At 44.9% G+C, this 14,403-nt stretch overlaps 1 protein-coding gene across 2 annotated transcripts in view; it reads right to left on the reverse strand.

Moving 5' to 3' along the window:
• PRKDC (protein kinase, DNA-activated, catalytic subunit) overlaps positions 1–14,403 on the reverse strand; it is a 712,087-nt gene that overhangs the window by 513,033 nt on the left and 184,651 nt on the right. For both annotated transcript variants that reach the window (XR_012244521.1, XM_073631567.1), the window contains exon 25: positions 6,223–6,375. Coding sequence is in view for 1 of the 2 variants with exons in the window: in XM_073631567.1 (XP_073487668.1) it covers positions 6,223–6,375 (153 nt within the window). In the remaining variant the exon portion in view is untranslated. The remainder of the gene's footprint in view (positions 1–6,222; positions 6,376–14,403) is intronic.

The following is a 14,403-nucleotide window of genomic DNA, read 5'->3' on the forward strand; positions in this document are numbered from 1 at the left end:
GATAAACACTGCCGAAAGAAACGGCCCATGTTCTTCTGCCCAAGTCAATATATGATTTACTTCTCTTTGGGCTGCCCGACTCCTGGTACCTCCCTCGTGGTTGATATATGCCACTACCGTGGAGTTGTCGGACTGGACTCTGACAGGAAGACCCCGCAATCTGGATGTCCAGAATCGCAGAGCCAGACGAGCTGCCCGAATCTCCAATAGATTGATGGGCAGGGTCTTTTCTGTTTGGGACCATATTCCCTGAACAGACGCCTCCTCTAGGACTGCTCCCCAGCCGAGAAGACTGGCGTCTGTAGTTACGACTTTCCAGGCTACTGGTGGGAAAGATTTCCCTTTTTCCAAATTGCTGGTTCTTAACCACCAAGAGAGGTTCCATAGTACCTGTGCAGATAGAACCATAGGTTGATCCAAGGTTCGAGTTGACTTGCCCCAGGCCTTTAGAATATTGTTCTGGAACACTCTGGATTGGAACTGTGCATATGGCCCTGCGTTGAAGGACGACACCATCTTGCCCAGTAACCTCATACACAGCCGAATAGAAGGTGTTAGTTCTATTTTCACCTTCTGGACGAGTTCCACTATGGAGACGACCTTTAAGGGGGGCAGAAACACCTTTTCTTGGGCGGTGTCTAAGACCAGACCCAGATACACCAAGGCTTGGGTCGGACAAAGAGCCGACTTTTCCACATTTAGAATCCAACCTAGGCGTTGTAAAACCCGTACTGTTCTTGACACGTTTTGCACCAGTATGCACCAGAGACCTTAGGGAAGCCAACACTGGGGCCAGAATCTTTGTGAAAACCCTGGGGGCCGTGGCCAGACCGAATGGTAGTGCCACGAATTGGAAATGACTGCCCTCTACTGCGAAGCGTAGGAACCTTTGATGTGGACCGAAGATCGGCACATGAAGGTGCGCGAAACTGATTTGGGGGGATTTTCCGGAACTCTATTCTGTAACCGTATTTCACAGTGGAAATGACCCATCAGTCTTGAACCAGTTCTTCCCAGGCATCCACAAACAGCCGAAGCCTGCCCCCCACCCGTGAGAGCGGGGGCGCCCCTCCACAAGGTAGACTTGGAGTTGGGCTTGGGTGGCTTTTAGGTCCAGGGCTTCTTCTGACCCTGAGGTCTTTTAAACCCAGACGACTGAGGCCGTCGATACCGCTTAGGGGAAGAAGTACTAGGTCCTGGAGCATTGGGAATTTTATAAGAGGGTTGCTTCCCCTTCTTTTTAACAGGGAGTAGGGCACTCTTTCCTCCAGAGATCTTTTGGATATATTTATCCAGATCCTCGCCAAACAAGCGTTCTCCATGAAATGGAAACGCTGCAAGTAGCCTTTTGCATGGCGTCTCAGCAGACCAGTTCTTTAGCCACAAGACTCTGCGCATATGGATTGACAGTAACGCAAAATGAGACATCTGCTGGATTGAGTCCTTCAATGCGTCCACTGCAAAACAAAGCATGAGGAATCTCCGACAATTCCTTGGCAGATTCCTCCTGGCAAGGTAGGTTCTTTACCAACCTTTTAAAACGATCCTTTAGGGATTGGCAAATCCCAATCGCTGCAACTGCTGGCTGAACTGCTGCACCAGCCACCAAAAACGAGGCTTTTAATAAGGACTCTAGCTTTTTATCAGCCGGATCCTTAAATACCTGGGCATTATCCACTGGGCAGGTTAAATTTAGGTCTCCTGTTTTTAAAGGAGGTACTCTTGCCCCTGTGCTTGCCTTGTTCCCTATACCCCGTTTTCCGGAAGACATTGCTTACAAACGAGGAAAAAGAGTACTCCCCACAACTATCACCAGCCTTCAACCTGTCACAACTGTGTCCAAGACCTGCAGACTCACGTGCCCAATATCGCTCTGTGCTGTCCACGCGCACGCCAGGTGCTCTATCCTTATAAAGGCTTAGCCACGTGATCAGCGGCATGTCCACAGCCCGGCGCATGCACCGTTCTGACGCACAAATGCGTGCCATACCGGCCATCTGTAATCCCAGACACAAGTTTAAGGTTTACCAGCAGGTTCTTTCAGAGGGAAATATATATATAAAAAATTCCCCCAAAGGGAGTACTCACCGTCCCAAGTAGCAGGGCCTGTTTTACCAGGCCCAATCTTCCCCAATCACGGCGGGTAGCGCCTCTGAGGACCTTCAAGGACCGGGTCCCCCATTTCTTGGGGTCCAAAAGAGTGTGCGCATGCGCGCCGCCGGCATGTGTGTGTGCGCCCCTGGTGTGCGCGCCGTCGGTGTGTGTGTGTGCGCATCACGGATGCGCCACGTGCGCCAGAACGGCGCATGCGCCGGGCTGTGGACATGCCGCTGATCACGTGGGAGCGCGCTCACTCTCAGGCTAAGCCTTTATAAAGATAGAGCACCTGGCGTGCGCGTGGACAGCACAGAGCGATATTGGGCACGTGAGTCTGCAGGTCTTGGACACAGTTGTGACAGGTTGAAGGCTGGTGATAGTTGTGGGGAGTACTCTTTTTCCTCATTTGTAAAGCACCCTTTCTGGTTTACCTTGGGCAAGTTTGACCAGGAATACCAACTCAACAAGGTTCCAGCGCCTATATTATTATTATTATTATTATAATACAGGATTTATATAGCGCCGACAGTTTACGCAGCGCTTTACAACATTAGGGCAGACAGTACAAGTACAATACAATTCAATACAGGAGGAATCAGAGGGCCCTGCTCATTAGAGCTTACAATCTAGGAGGGAGGGTCAAGTGATACAAAAGGGTAATAGCTGTGGGGGATGAGCTAATGGAGAAAATAGTGCAGTTGTTAGATGGAGTAAGGATAGGCTTCTCTGAAGAGGAAAGTTTTCAGGGATCGCCTAAAAGTGGATAAAGTTGGAGACAGTCTGACAGATTGGGGTAGGGAATTCCAGAGGATGGGCGAGGCTCGGGAGAAGTCCTGGAGGCGGATATGGGAGGAGGTGATGAGGGAGCTCGAGAGTAGGAGGTCTTGGGAGGAACGGAGATGGCGATTAGGTTGGTATTTTGAGACTAGGTTAGTGATGTAGCTGGGGGGAGAGTTGTGGATGGCTTTGTAACTTATTGTTAGTATTTTGAATTTAATTCGTTGGGCGAGTGGTAGCCAATGGAGGGATTGGCAGAGAGGGGTAGCAGACACTGAGCGGTTTGTAAGGTGGATGAGTCTGGCAGCAGCATTCATGATGGACTGAAGGGGGGATAGTCTGTTTAAAGGTAAGCCAATGAGGAGTGAGTTGCAGTAGTCAAGGCGAGAGATAACCAGGGAGTGAATCAGGAGCTTTGTGGTTTCATTGGTTAGAAAGGGACGTAGTTTAGAGATGTTGCGGAGGTTGAGGCGGCAAGCTTTGGAAAGTGATTGGATGTGGGGCTGAAAGGAGAGTTCAGAATCCAGGATAACACCTAGTACCCTGACATGTGGGGACGGGTGGATGGTTTTGCCATTGCTCTTGACAGAGAAGTCGGGGGAAGAGGAACGTGGGGGAGGAAATATTATAAGCTCGGTTTTGGACAAGTTGAGTTTGAGGAAGTGGTGTGACATCCATACAGATATGTCAGTTAGTAAGTTAGTGATGCGTGAGGAGACTGATGGAGTGAGTTGAGGGGTGGAGAGATAGATTTGTGTGTCATCAGCATAGAAATTATATTGAAAACCGTGAGAGGCTATCAGCTGACCCAGGGAAGAGGTGTAGATTGAAAATAAAAGAGCTCCAAGAACAGAACCTTGGGGGACCCCGACAGAGAAGGGAAGAGGAGTGGAGGAAGTAGAATTGTAAGTGACACTGAAGGTGCGTTGGGATAGGTAGGATGAGAGCCACTGAAGAGCGCAGTCATGGAGACTGAGGGAGTAAAGTTTTTTGAGGAGGAGGGGGTGGTCAACCGTGTCAAAGGCAGCTGAAAGATCCAGAAGTAGGAGTACAGAATAGTGTCCATTGGTTTTTGCAGTTAGTAGGTCATTTGTGAGTTTTAAAAGAGTAGTTTCTGTGGAGTGTTGAGGGCGAAATCCAGATTGAAGGGGATCAAGAAGGTTGTTTTTAATGAGGTGGTCACTCAGTTGGTTGTAAACCAGGCGTTCAAGGAGTTTAGAGGAAAAGGGGAGCAAGGAGATTGGGCGTAGGTTGTTAAGATTGGTAGGGTCCAAGGACGGCTTTTTGAGTATGGGGGTGACCAGTGCATGTTTTAGAGCATCGGGGAAGATGCCAGAGGTGAGGGAGAGTTTGAAGATGTGGGTTAGAGAGTGTAGGATGGGGTCAGAGGGTGACCGTAGCATTTGAGAGGGAATAGGGTCCAGGGTACAGGTGGTTAGGTGGGCGATAGAAAGGAGTTTAGCAACTTCATCTGTAGTAGTAGATTTGAATAGGGGGAGTGTCAGTTGTATCTGTTGACATGGGGTCTTAGCTGGGGGAGATACCTGTAGAATAGAGATTTCATCACGGATTGTATCAATCTTGTTTTTGAAGTGATTATAGGACACATTACAAGCAAAACCTCGTTCTTGAACCGAGGCTCGGGTACCATCCACTTTAGCCTTTGTTATGCCATCCGAACGGATCCGATTAGAACGTCCTCACTGGGACATCTTTAAAGAATTTTGAAGAGCTTCAACAGCCATGACCATCACCTTCAAGACACTGGCGAAAAAACTGAGGTACTTCCGGTATAGGAGGGGTTATATGGGAGGAACCGTCTTACTATTGGCTGTCAGTGTCCAATCACCTAAAGGTAAGCGTATAACCCACATAGTCATTATTATGGTGCTCTGTGTCCCGTGATGTACGATAAAGAAAGTTCCGTTTTAGTTTCAGCTGACCAGAGCACCTTCTTCCATATGTTTTCTGTGTCCCCCATATGGCTTCTCGCAAACTGCAAATGGGACTTCTTATGGCTTTCTTTCAACAATGGCTTTCTTCTTGCCACTCTTCCATAAAGGTCAGATTTGTGGAGTGCACGACTAATAGATGTCCTGTGGACAGATTCTGCCACCTGAGCTGTGGATCACTGCAGCTTCACCCACCTAAGCAGTGGATCTCTGAAGCTCCTCCAGAGTTACCATGGGCCTCTTGGCTGCTTCTCTGATTAATGCTCCATTGCCCGGCCTGTCAGTTTAGGTGGATGGCCATGTCTTGGTAGGTTTGCAGTTGTGCCATAATCTTTCCATTTTCAGATGATGGATTGAACAGTGTTCAAAGCTTGGGATTTTTTTTATTACCTAACCCGGCTTTTAAACTTCTCCACAACTTTATCATGATGCCATTTGTTCACCAAGGTTCTCTAACAAACATCTAAGGGCTTTACAGAACAGCTGTATTTATACCAAGATTAAATTACACACAGGTGGACTCTATTTACTATGCAGGTAACTTCTGAAGGCAATTGGTTCCACTAGCTTTTAATTAGGGGTATCAGAGTAAAGGGGGCTGAATACAAATGCTTGCCCCATTTTTTAAGATATTTATTTGTAAAAAAAATTGAAAATCATTTATCATTTTCCTTCCACCTCACAATTGTGTCACTTTATGTTGGTCTATCACATAAAATACATTTACATTTTTGGGTGTAACATGACAAAATGTGGAAAATTTCAAGGGGGATGAATACTTTTTCAAGGCACTGTATGAAGCCAAAACTTTTTTTAGGTTTAGATGGAGTAGGGAAGGCTTAAAACCCCTGACAGATATTTTTTTGCTGTCTGTGTACCATTAGCAAAATTTCTTTCACTTCCACATCAGGAAACCTCCCAAAGTGTGTTCCCCGCTTAGACAGCTGTCCCCAAAATAGGTGCCCCCATTGGAACATTTCACCTTACCTCTTGTTATAAAGACAACTCTAAACTTTTCAATTTGCTATCACTTTCTCTCAGTGACAATGGTCACCAGTGCAAATAGAGGGGTGAATCGCTTTAATGTGAATTCCAACCCATAATAACTTGATAGAGGGCCTAACTCTTTCCCACGATATTCAAACGTAAAGTATAAGGTTTTCTCCCTATACAATTTAAGCCTTTTGCAATTCTTACCACATTCTAAAGACTCAAAAATACATAATTTCAAAATACAACACATATATAAAAAAATACTAGAGCTAATTAATGGTCTATATATGGTCTATTTTATGGCTCTGAAACAGAACTCTTTTATTACAAAATGAGAAATGCTGGCTTTAGAGACATTGTGAAATATTTTAGGGGTAGAAGCATTCAGTTCTGTCCTGTATACCTGATCAACATCACATGCCAGACGGAGAAGTACAGGAAATGTGCGCTTGTACAGTCTGTACATTGGGGGAGGCCCTTCATTTGAATCAGGTATTTGAGATGCTTTTCCCAACATAAAAGTAACCATGCTATGCAAAAGTTCACAGGCGGCAACCTAGAAGGAACAAAACAATTGGAATTATTATACCTTAAAAAGGTAACTCCACTTTCTTTAAAGAAAACAAAGCATAGATAATTTCTCCACATGCTATTTTGTGAGTTAAAAGTAATAAATATCCTTTTGCGTTTAAAACTGTAGGTGCCAATATTGCCAAATTTTTTTTTATTCCTTTCAATATTAAAAACTGAGGATGCTCGGTTACTGCATACATAACCTCACTGTATGACTGGCTCAATGTTTTTCTAAAGCTGAAGCTGCGCAGAGCTAGAAATGTAGAGGCATTTCCGGAAATAAAAGTTTAATTTACTAAAGTAATTTCTAATGACCTTACAGGTACAGTATAGGGATATATATCACACTCCTTTTCCTAGAACACTGAGATTGCTCAGATGGTGATAATGACGGCAGATGCTTCAGTCAGTTTACAAGAGAACATAGCAAAAATAGTTTGTTCAGAGACAGTTTGCTGAAGTTCTTATCTTTTTGAAAAGTGAAAAAATACCTGTAGATCACATAAGAAAATAGGATTTTTATAACAGCTTACCTGTACAATTCTTTTCTTGGAGTACATCACGGGACACAGAGCAGTATAGTAATTACTATGTGGGTTATAGGCCACCTTCAGGTGATGGACACTGGGACACCCAAGACAGGAAGTCCCCTCCCTATATAACCCCTCCCATACTGGGAGTACCTCAGTTTTTGTAGCAAAGCAATATACATATATCTTAAAAAGAGGGAGGGACTTCTGTGTCCCGTGATGTACTCCAAGAAAAGGATTTTACAGGTAAGCCGTTGTAAAAATCCTATTTTCTTTATCGTAACATCACGGAACACAGAGCAGCATAGTACTTACTATATGGGATGTCCCAAAGGAATGCTGAGGGGAGGGAGAAAAAAAATAAAGCAGGACGCCATTGAGGACCTATACTGCTGCTTGCAGCACACTGCGCCCAAAGGCAATATCCTCATGCCTTTTTACATCCACCTGATAGAATCTAGTGAATGTATGGACTGAAGACCAAATTGCGGCCTTGCAGATTTGAGCCATGGAGGCTTGGTGATGCACTGCCCATGAGGCACTAACTGCTCTGGTAGTGTGTGCTCTGACTTGAAAAGGTGGAACCCTCCTTTTTTAAACCATAAGCCTGAATAAGAACTTGCCAAATCCATTTAGAAATACATTTCAATGCTGCCTGTCCCTTCCAGGGACCCTCTGGCAGTACAAACAAAACATCAGTTTTTCTAATCTGAGCAGTCGCCTTCAAATAGACCTTAACTGCACTAACTACCATCAAGGGAATGTAGTGACTTCTCTTCTGCAGAACGAGGTTCTGGAAAAAACGAAGATAGAACAACATCCTGGTTCAGATGAAAACCTGACACCACTTCAGGCAGAAAGATTGGATGAGGACGCAACACCACCTTGTCTTTGTGAGTAATTAAATATGGCTCTTTACAAGAAAGAGCAGCCAACTCTGATACCCTTCCTGCAGAGGATATAGCAACCAGAAAAAAACATTTTCCATGTCAAAAGGACCAAGGGAATATACCGTATCGGCTTAAAAGGCTGTTTTTGCAATACAGACAAAACTAAATTCAAGTCCCAAGGGCACAAGGGTGACTAAACTGGCGGATTAAGCCTCGTTACCCCTTGCATAAAAACCTGGACCAAATAATGCGAAGCAAGTGGTCTTTGAAACAATACCGGTAAGGCAGAGACCTGACCCTTGATAGTACTCAAGGCCAGCTTCATTTCTACCCCTAACTGCAGAAAGGCAAGAATTCTACCTGTGACATACTTCCGAGGATGCCAACCCTTGGATTCACACACAGAAACATATGCCCTCCAGACTCTATAATATATGACTCTGGAAGTTGGTTTCCTCACATTAACCAGGGTAGATACCCACTGACCCTGAAAGCCCCCGATTCTTTAGAATGTGGGTTTCAATAGCCAAGCCGTTAAATTTAGAGTTTGTAAGGTAGGATGGAAGACTGGTGGAAGGGTCCATGGGTCCCCTACCACCATCTTTACAATCTCTGCATATCAGGATCTTTTGGGCTGTGCCGGGGCTACAAGAACCACCTGCTTCCCTTCCTCCTTGATCCTGCAAAGAAGCCTTGGTAGCAGCTTAACAGGAGGGAATGCATAAATCAGTGAAAACTGATCCCAAGGGGTTACCAACGCATCTGTCCCATAAGCGAGTGGATCCCTTGTCCTTGACACAAAGTTGTCCAATTATTTGTTGAACCTGGATGCCAATAGATGTACGTCTGGGGTCCCCCATCTTTGGCATATAGCCAGGAAGATTTCGGGGTGAAGAGACCATTCCCCCGGGAACAACTGTTGGTGACTCAAGAAGTCCACCTGCCAATTCTATATTCCTGGAATGAAGACTGCCGATAGGCAAGGTACATGCTTCTCTGCCCAAGCCAGGATATGGTTCACCTCCCTCTGGGCTGTGTGACTCCTGGTGCCCCCTTGGTGATTGATATAGGCCACCGCTGTGGCATTGTCGGATTGGATCCTGATAGGACAAACCCGCAACCTGAACGTCCAGGCCCTCAGAGCCAAGCGTGCTGCCCGAATCTCTAGGATGTTGATGGGCAAGGCCTTCTCAGTTCTGGACCACTTCTCTTGGACAGTCGCCTCTTCCAGGACTGCTCCCCAACCCGAAAGGCTGGCATCTGTTACCACCTTCCAGGTAACTGGTATGAAGGATTTCTCCTTTTGCAGATTTTTGGTCATCAACCACCAACTGAGGCTCTGGCGCACCTTTGGCGTCAGACACATTGGGAAATCAAGAGCTTGGACCTCTTTGTTCCAAGCAGATAGGATACTGTTTTGCAACAGTCTCGAATGAAACTGAACATAGGGAATATGCATAAGCAAAAAAAGGTGTAAATCAATGGTGCCAAGTCTCTGATTCCTTATTTGCAGCAGCGCTATGTGCCCGATGTTAAGACACATATAAATAAGACAAAAAATGGTAAAGAAGATGTGCAGGACAGTTTAAAAGAATTCCAGTCTGTGCATATGAAGAGTTTCTTGTCACCAGGAAAAAACAACACCGCGTGAGGGGGTGTCCCCCAGTGAGTTTGCACTCACCACAATTCCAGAAAATACAGGCCTTTGTACTGTTGTTATTTAATAACCATCCATCTTCTATCACCAACCACCAGATGTCGCTAGCATTCTCGATTAATAGTATACCATAAGGGGAAAAAACAAACTCATATAGCGTAATATTGCTAATGATAAGTTTATTGACATATAATGTTCCCTCCCCCCTTAAAAACTGCGTACCAAAAATAAAACAATAGTAAAGCAGAAAGAGCGTTTGTAAAGTGCACTGTGCCTTAGTCTACGTCTCCCGGCCCTGACGCGTTTCGTCACTTCCGGACGTCATCTGAGGACGCCCTCAGATGACGTCCGGAAGTGACGAAACGCGTCAGGGTCGTAATCCACCGGAAGTGACGTGTGCGTTCCACGCACCGGAAGGAACCAGGAAGCAAGTGAAACCAGCCGCACACAGCGAGCGCTCTGGTAACTCCTCCCGGGAGACGTAGACTAAGGCACAGTGCACTTTACAAACGCTCTTTCTGCTTTACTATTGTTTTATTTTTGGTACGCAGTTTTTAAGGGGGGAGGGAACATTATATGTCAATAAACTTATCATTAGCAATATTACGCTATATGAGTTTGTTTTTTCCCCTTATGGTATACTATTAATCGAGAATGCTAGCGACATCTGGTGGTTGGTGATAGAAGATGGATGGTTATTAAATAACAACAGTACAAAGGCCTGTATTTTCTGGAATTGTGGTGAGTGCAAACTCACTGGGGGACACCCCCTCACGCGGTGTTTTTTCCTGGTGACAAGAAACTCTTCATATGCACAGACTGGAATTCTTTTAAACTGTCCTGCACATCTTCTTTACCATTTTTTGTCTTATTTATATGTGTCTTAACATCGGGCACATAGCGCTGCTGCAAATAAGGAATCAGAGACTTGGCACCATTGATTTACACCTTTTTTTGCTTATGCATATATGTTTTTCATTTAAGTAGCTGCTTTTCTTTTTACTACATTTGATTTCATGGGCAGTCCCAGGCGCAGAGCATTGTGAGATATAGGCGTTAGTTTTTCACATATTTTGCATACGGAACATAGGGAATAGCTTCGAATGAAGCCACCATCTTCCCTAACAACCTCATGCAAAGGCAAATGGAGGGATTTTTCTTGGTCTTGACTACCTGGACCAGTTCCCTTATGGCACTGATCTTTACCTGGGGCAAAAACACCTTCCTCTAGGCTGTGTCTATTATCAGACCTAAGCACTCCAGCCTCTTTACTGGTCGCAAGGATGTTTTCCCTAGGTTGAGACTCCAACCCAGGTATTCCAGGCAGTTGACAGTGCTGACCACGCTTTGGTCCAACCGGGCTACCAACCGGTCTACCAGCAGCAGGTCATCCAGGTATGCCATTACTGTTATACCCTAAGCCCTTAGTCTGGCCAGAACCTTTGTAAATTCCCAGGGTGCAGTAGCTAGACCGAAGGGCAAGGCTACAAACTGTAAATGCTGCCGCTCTACTTCGAATCGCAGAAATTTCTGGTGAGCGGAGAAAATAGGCACATGCAGATATGCATCTTGATGTCGATTGACGCTAGAAATTCCCCTCCCTGTAGGGTGGAAACTACTGACTGGATTTACTCCATGCGAAAGGAGCGGATATTTAGGAATTGATTTATATATTTGAGATCTAGAATGGGTCTGACATCTCCATTTGGTTTTGGTACCGTGAAGAGATTTGAATAAAACCCCAACCCCTCCTCTTATATGGGAATTTCTATGATCACCTCTTGAGACATCAATCGGTCTAGTGCCAGAAACAGAGATTTCCTTTTCCCTGGATCTTTGGGAACGCTTGACCTCAGAAAACGAGGCGATGGGAAATCTCAAAAAACTCTAGTTTGTAACCTAGAGATATTGTGGAGATGACCCATCTGTCCTGGATCTCTTCCTGCCAAGCCCCTGAGAACTGCAGAAGCTTTCCCCCCACCCAAGCGAGCGGGGGCGCCCCTTCATAAGGAGGCCCTGTTTTGTAGGCTTCTGCCCTCAGGCACTTTTGTAGTCCTATGCAAATAAACACATAGGTAAATAGTTCCAGAAAAAAACAAGTACATATGTATACAGCTTTAATGTATGCAGCATGTGTTAAAGCAATATGCCTCCATGAAAGCGTGCATTTATGGAAGTATGAGTTCATACAAATATGCTTTTAGACAAAATATGAAAAGTGTGCGCTGTACACACGCATTCATGTAGCACATGTGCCATGGAACAAGCATCTGTGCAAAGCAATCATGTGTTTATGAAACGTGTTAAGCAACATTACGCAACATGTATCTATGCACACATGTATTCCTATGCGATCATGAGGAATCATGTATATTTACGTAAACCTGTATTAACATGCCTCATTATGCAACCATGCAACTTTAGGCCATCATGCATTCTTATGCGATCCAGCATCGTTATGCGATCAAGCCTCTCTGTGCGACCAAGCACCCTTGTGCATTCAAGCCTATCTGTGCGATCAAGCACCCATGTGCAATCAAGCACCCTTGTGCGATCAAGCATCCCTGAGGGCTTTCACACTGGAGCAGTGCGCTGGCAGGACGCTAAAAAAAGTCGTGCTAGCAGCATCTTTGGAGCGGTGTGTATACCACTCCTCCACCGCTCCTGCCCATTGAAATGAATGGGGCAGCGCGGCAAAACCGCCAGCATAGTGCTGCTGCAGCAGCGCTTTGCGGTGGATTTAACCTTTTCTCGGCTGCTAGCGGGGTTGTAAAAGTCTCCCGCTAGCAGCCAAATAGCGCCGCAAATTTGACAGTAAAGCTACGCTAAAAATAGCGCCGCTTTACCGCCGACGCCGCCCCAGTGTGAAAAGGGCCCAAGTGATCCTGTCACTTTATGTGATCACGCGTCTTTATGCGATCAACAATAAACATGTTTTCTTTTTTGTTTTTACACAAACATGTCCAAACATGCATTTTGTACACCCATGATCATGTATTTTTATGCAAACATGTGAACTGGTAAAAACAGTTATCTTCAGCAACCATGCGTTTCAGCAACTGTGCGCTCCAGCAACTGTGCATTTTAGCTAGATTGTAAGCAAGCACCTGCTTAACTGCAGTTGGTCCCATACTTCGACCTGCAGGATACCAAGCAAATATGCACTATAGTAGAGATACAACTCCCTAAAATGCACCCATGCTCGAGTTTTTTTCAAACATGTACTTTAAAACATGCACTTTAAAACATGCAACTAAGCAATAAATTTGCAAGCACGTATATTATGCTGTTTCTGCCTACAAGCAGTTAATAACACTTTTAAAGTGAACTGCTAATCATTCAGGGGTGTATCTACTTACAGATGCACAGGCTCGGATAGGCAGAAAATATGTAGCATGTAATCATGACTTGTCTGCACCCAGTTCCCCTAAGCAAATACTCACACACTCACAGGCCGCCGTTCTGTCTCCAAGGCCTATCTGAACCGGTCACCACATGGCATGGCCGTCCTTCCTCTTCCTGCCTATATAAAAATAGACTAGACTTAAGCAACCATGTGCCCTCTAGTGGCTGGGGGAGAAACAGCAGCCCGCATGAGTAAGAGCACATAGCATGATTGAACAGCACACTACTCCCAGTGGCCACCGGGAGAACAGACGGTCAAATCTCTAATTTTTTAAAAGAGAAACTGCAAACAAATGCAGACTTACCATTCCTCGCTGCAGGAGTCTGTAGATAAAAGGAGTCCAATCTTAACTCATCACAGCGAGTTTTGTCATGACAGACCTTCAAGGACTTGGGTCCCCTTTGTATATGGGGTCCTCTCCCTTGGACCTGTACAGCACCCTGCCAGAGCAAACCTTTGGTATAGCATATATGATCAAGGAGCTGGATCCCAGGGTCCAGCCCTCAAAAGAGGAGCATTACAGGCAAAACCTCTTTTTTCTTCTCCGAAGCCCGGGTACCATGCACTTTGGCCTCAATGGCACTTTGAATGGATCCGGTTGCATAGCTTGCTCGATCCAGTAAGGATCCTTCCAGCAGAGCTCTTCATAGCACTTCTTTAACCGTGACCAACACCTTAGACACTGGTGAAAAAACTGAGGTACTCCCTGTATGGGAGGGGTTATATAGGGAGAGGACTTCCTGTCTTGGGTGTGCCAGTGTCCATCACCTGAAGGTGGCCTATAACCCACAAAGTAATTACTATGCTGCTCTGTGTCCCGTGATGTACGATAAAGAAATGCAGAGTTGTCCTGGCTCCTGTGTATACTTTCCTTGTCATCTTAGGGAGTATGATCAGCACTCCCAGGTCTTATCTTAGACTACAGAACAATTAGTTCCTATTTTATGGAGTTTAAGACAATGGGAGAGATTCAGTAGTTTAGCCAAAGACAACTTGGTCAGGGCTGACAACACTTCATCCACAAACGTGCAGTGTTTTGTCAGTGCACAACAAGAATACAGGAGCCGAGTGCATTTCTAGCTAATAAATGGGTATTTTTCTTTACTTACAGGACCTTTAAAGGGATCAAATAAATGGAAATGTGCATGTACTAAAATTATATACTGCACATTTTTTTTTGCCCTGATACACTAACTGGCAGAAGCATCTATTAGAACATTGCTTCAAATGATAGCTCTTGAGTAAACCTTAGTCTGTTCACAGCTATGGAAATAGCATGCAGAACAAAAATAAAGACTGCTTCCATCACAATTGGCACACAAAAGGTGTTTGTAACAGAGCTCCTTTAAGTTAACAAATATATTCAAAGCGATACTAACAGCTTGAACACTTATAAAGAGTCAAATGTACTGAAAAGGGACTTTATGTTATTCTACAAGTAATGTGTCTACTTCATTATAAGTTCTTGGCAAACTAATAACAAAACTATAGATTGCTATAAAAAAAAGATTAATTCTGTCCACAACAA

This window comes from Aquarana catesbeiana, linkage group LG05 (genome assembly GCF_042186555.1).
Source record: "Aquarana catesbeiana isolate 2022-GZ linkage group LG05, ASM4218655v1, whole genome shotgun sequence".
Lineage (NCBI taxonomy): Eukaryota > Metazoa > Chordata > Amphibia > Anura > Ranidae > Aquarana > Aquarana catesbeiana.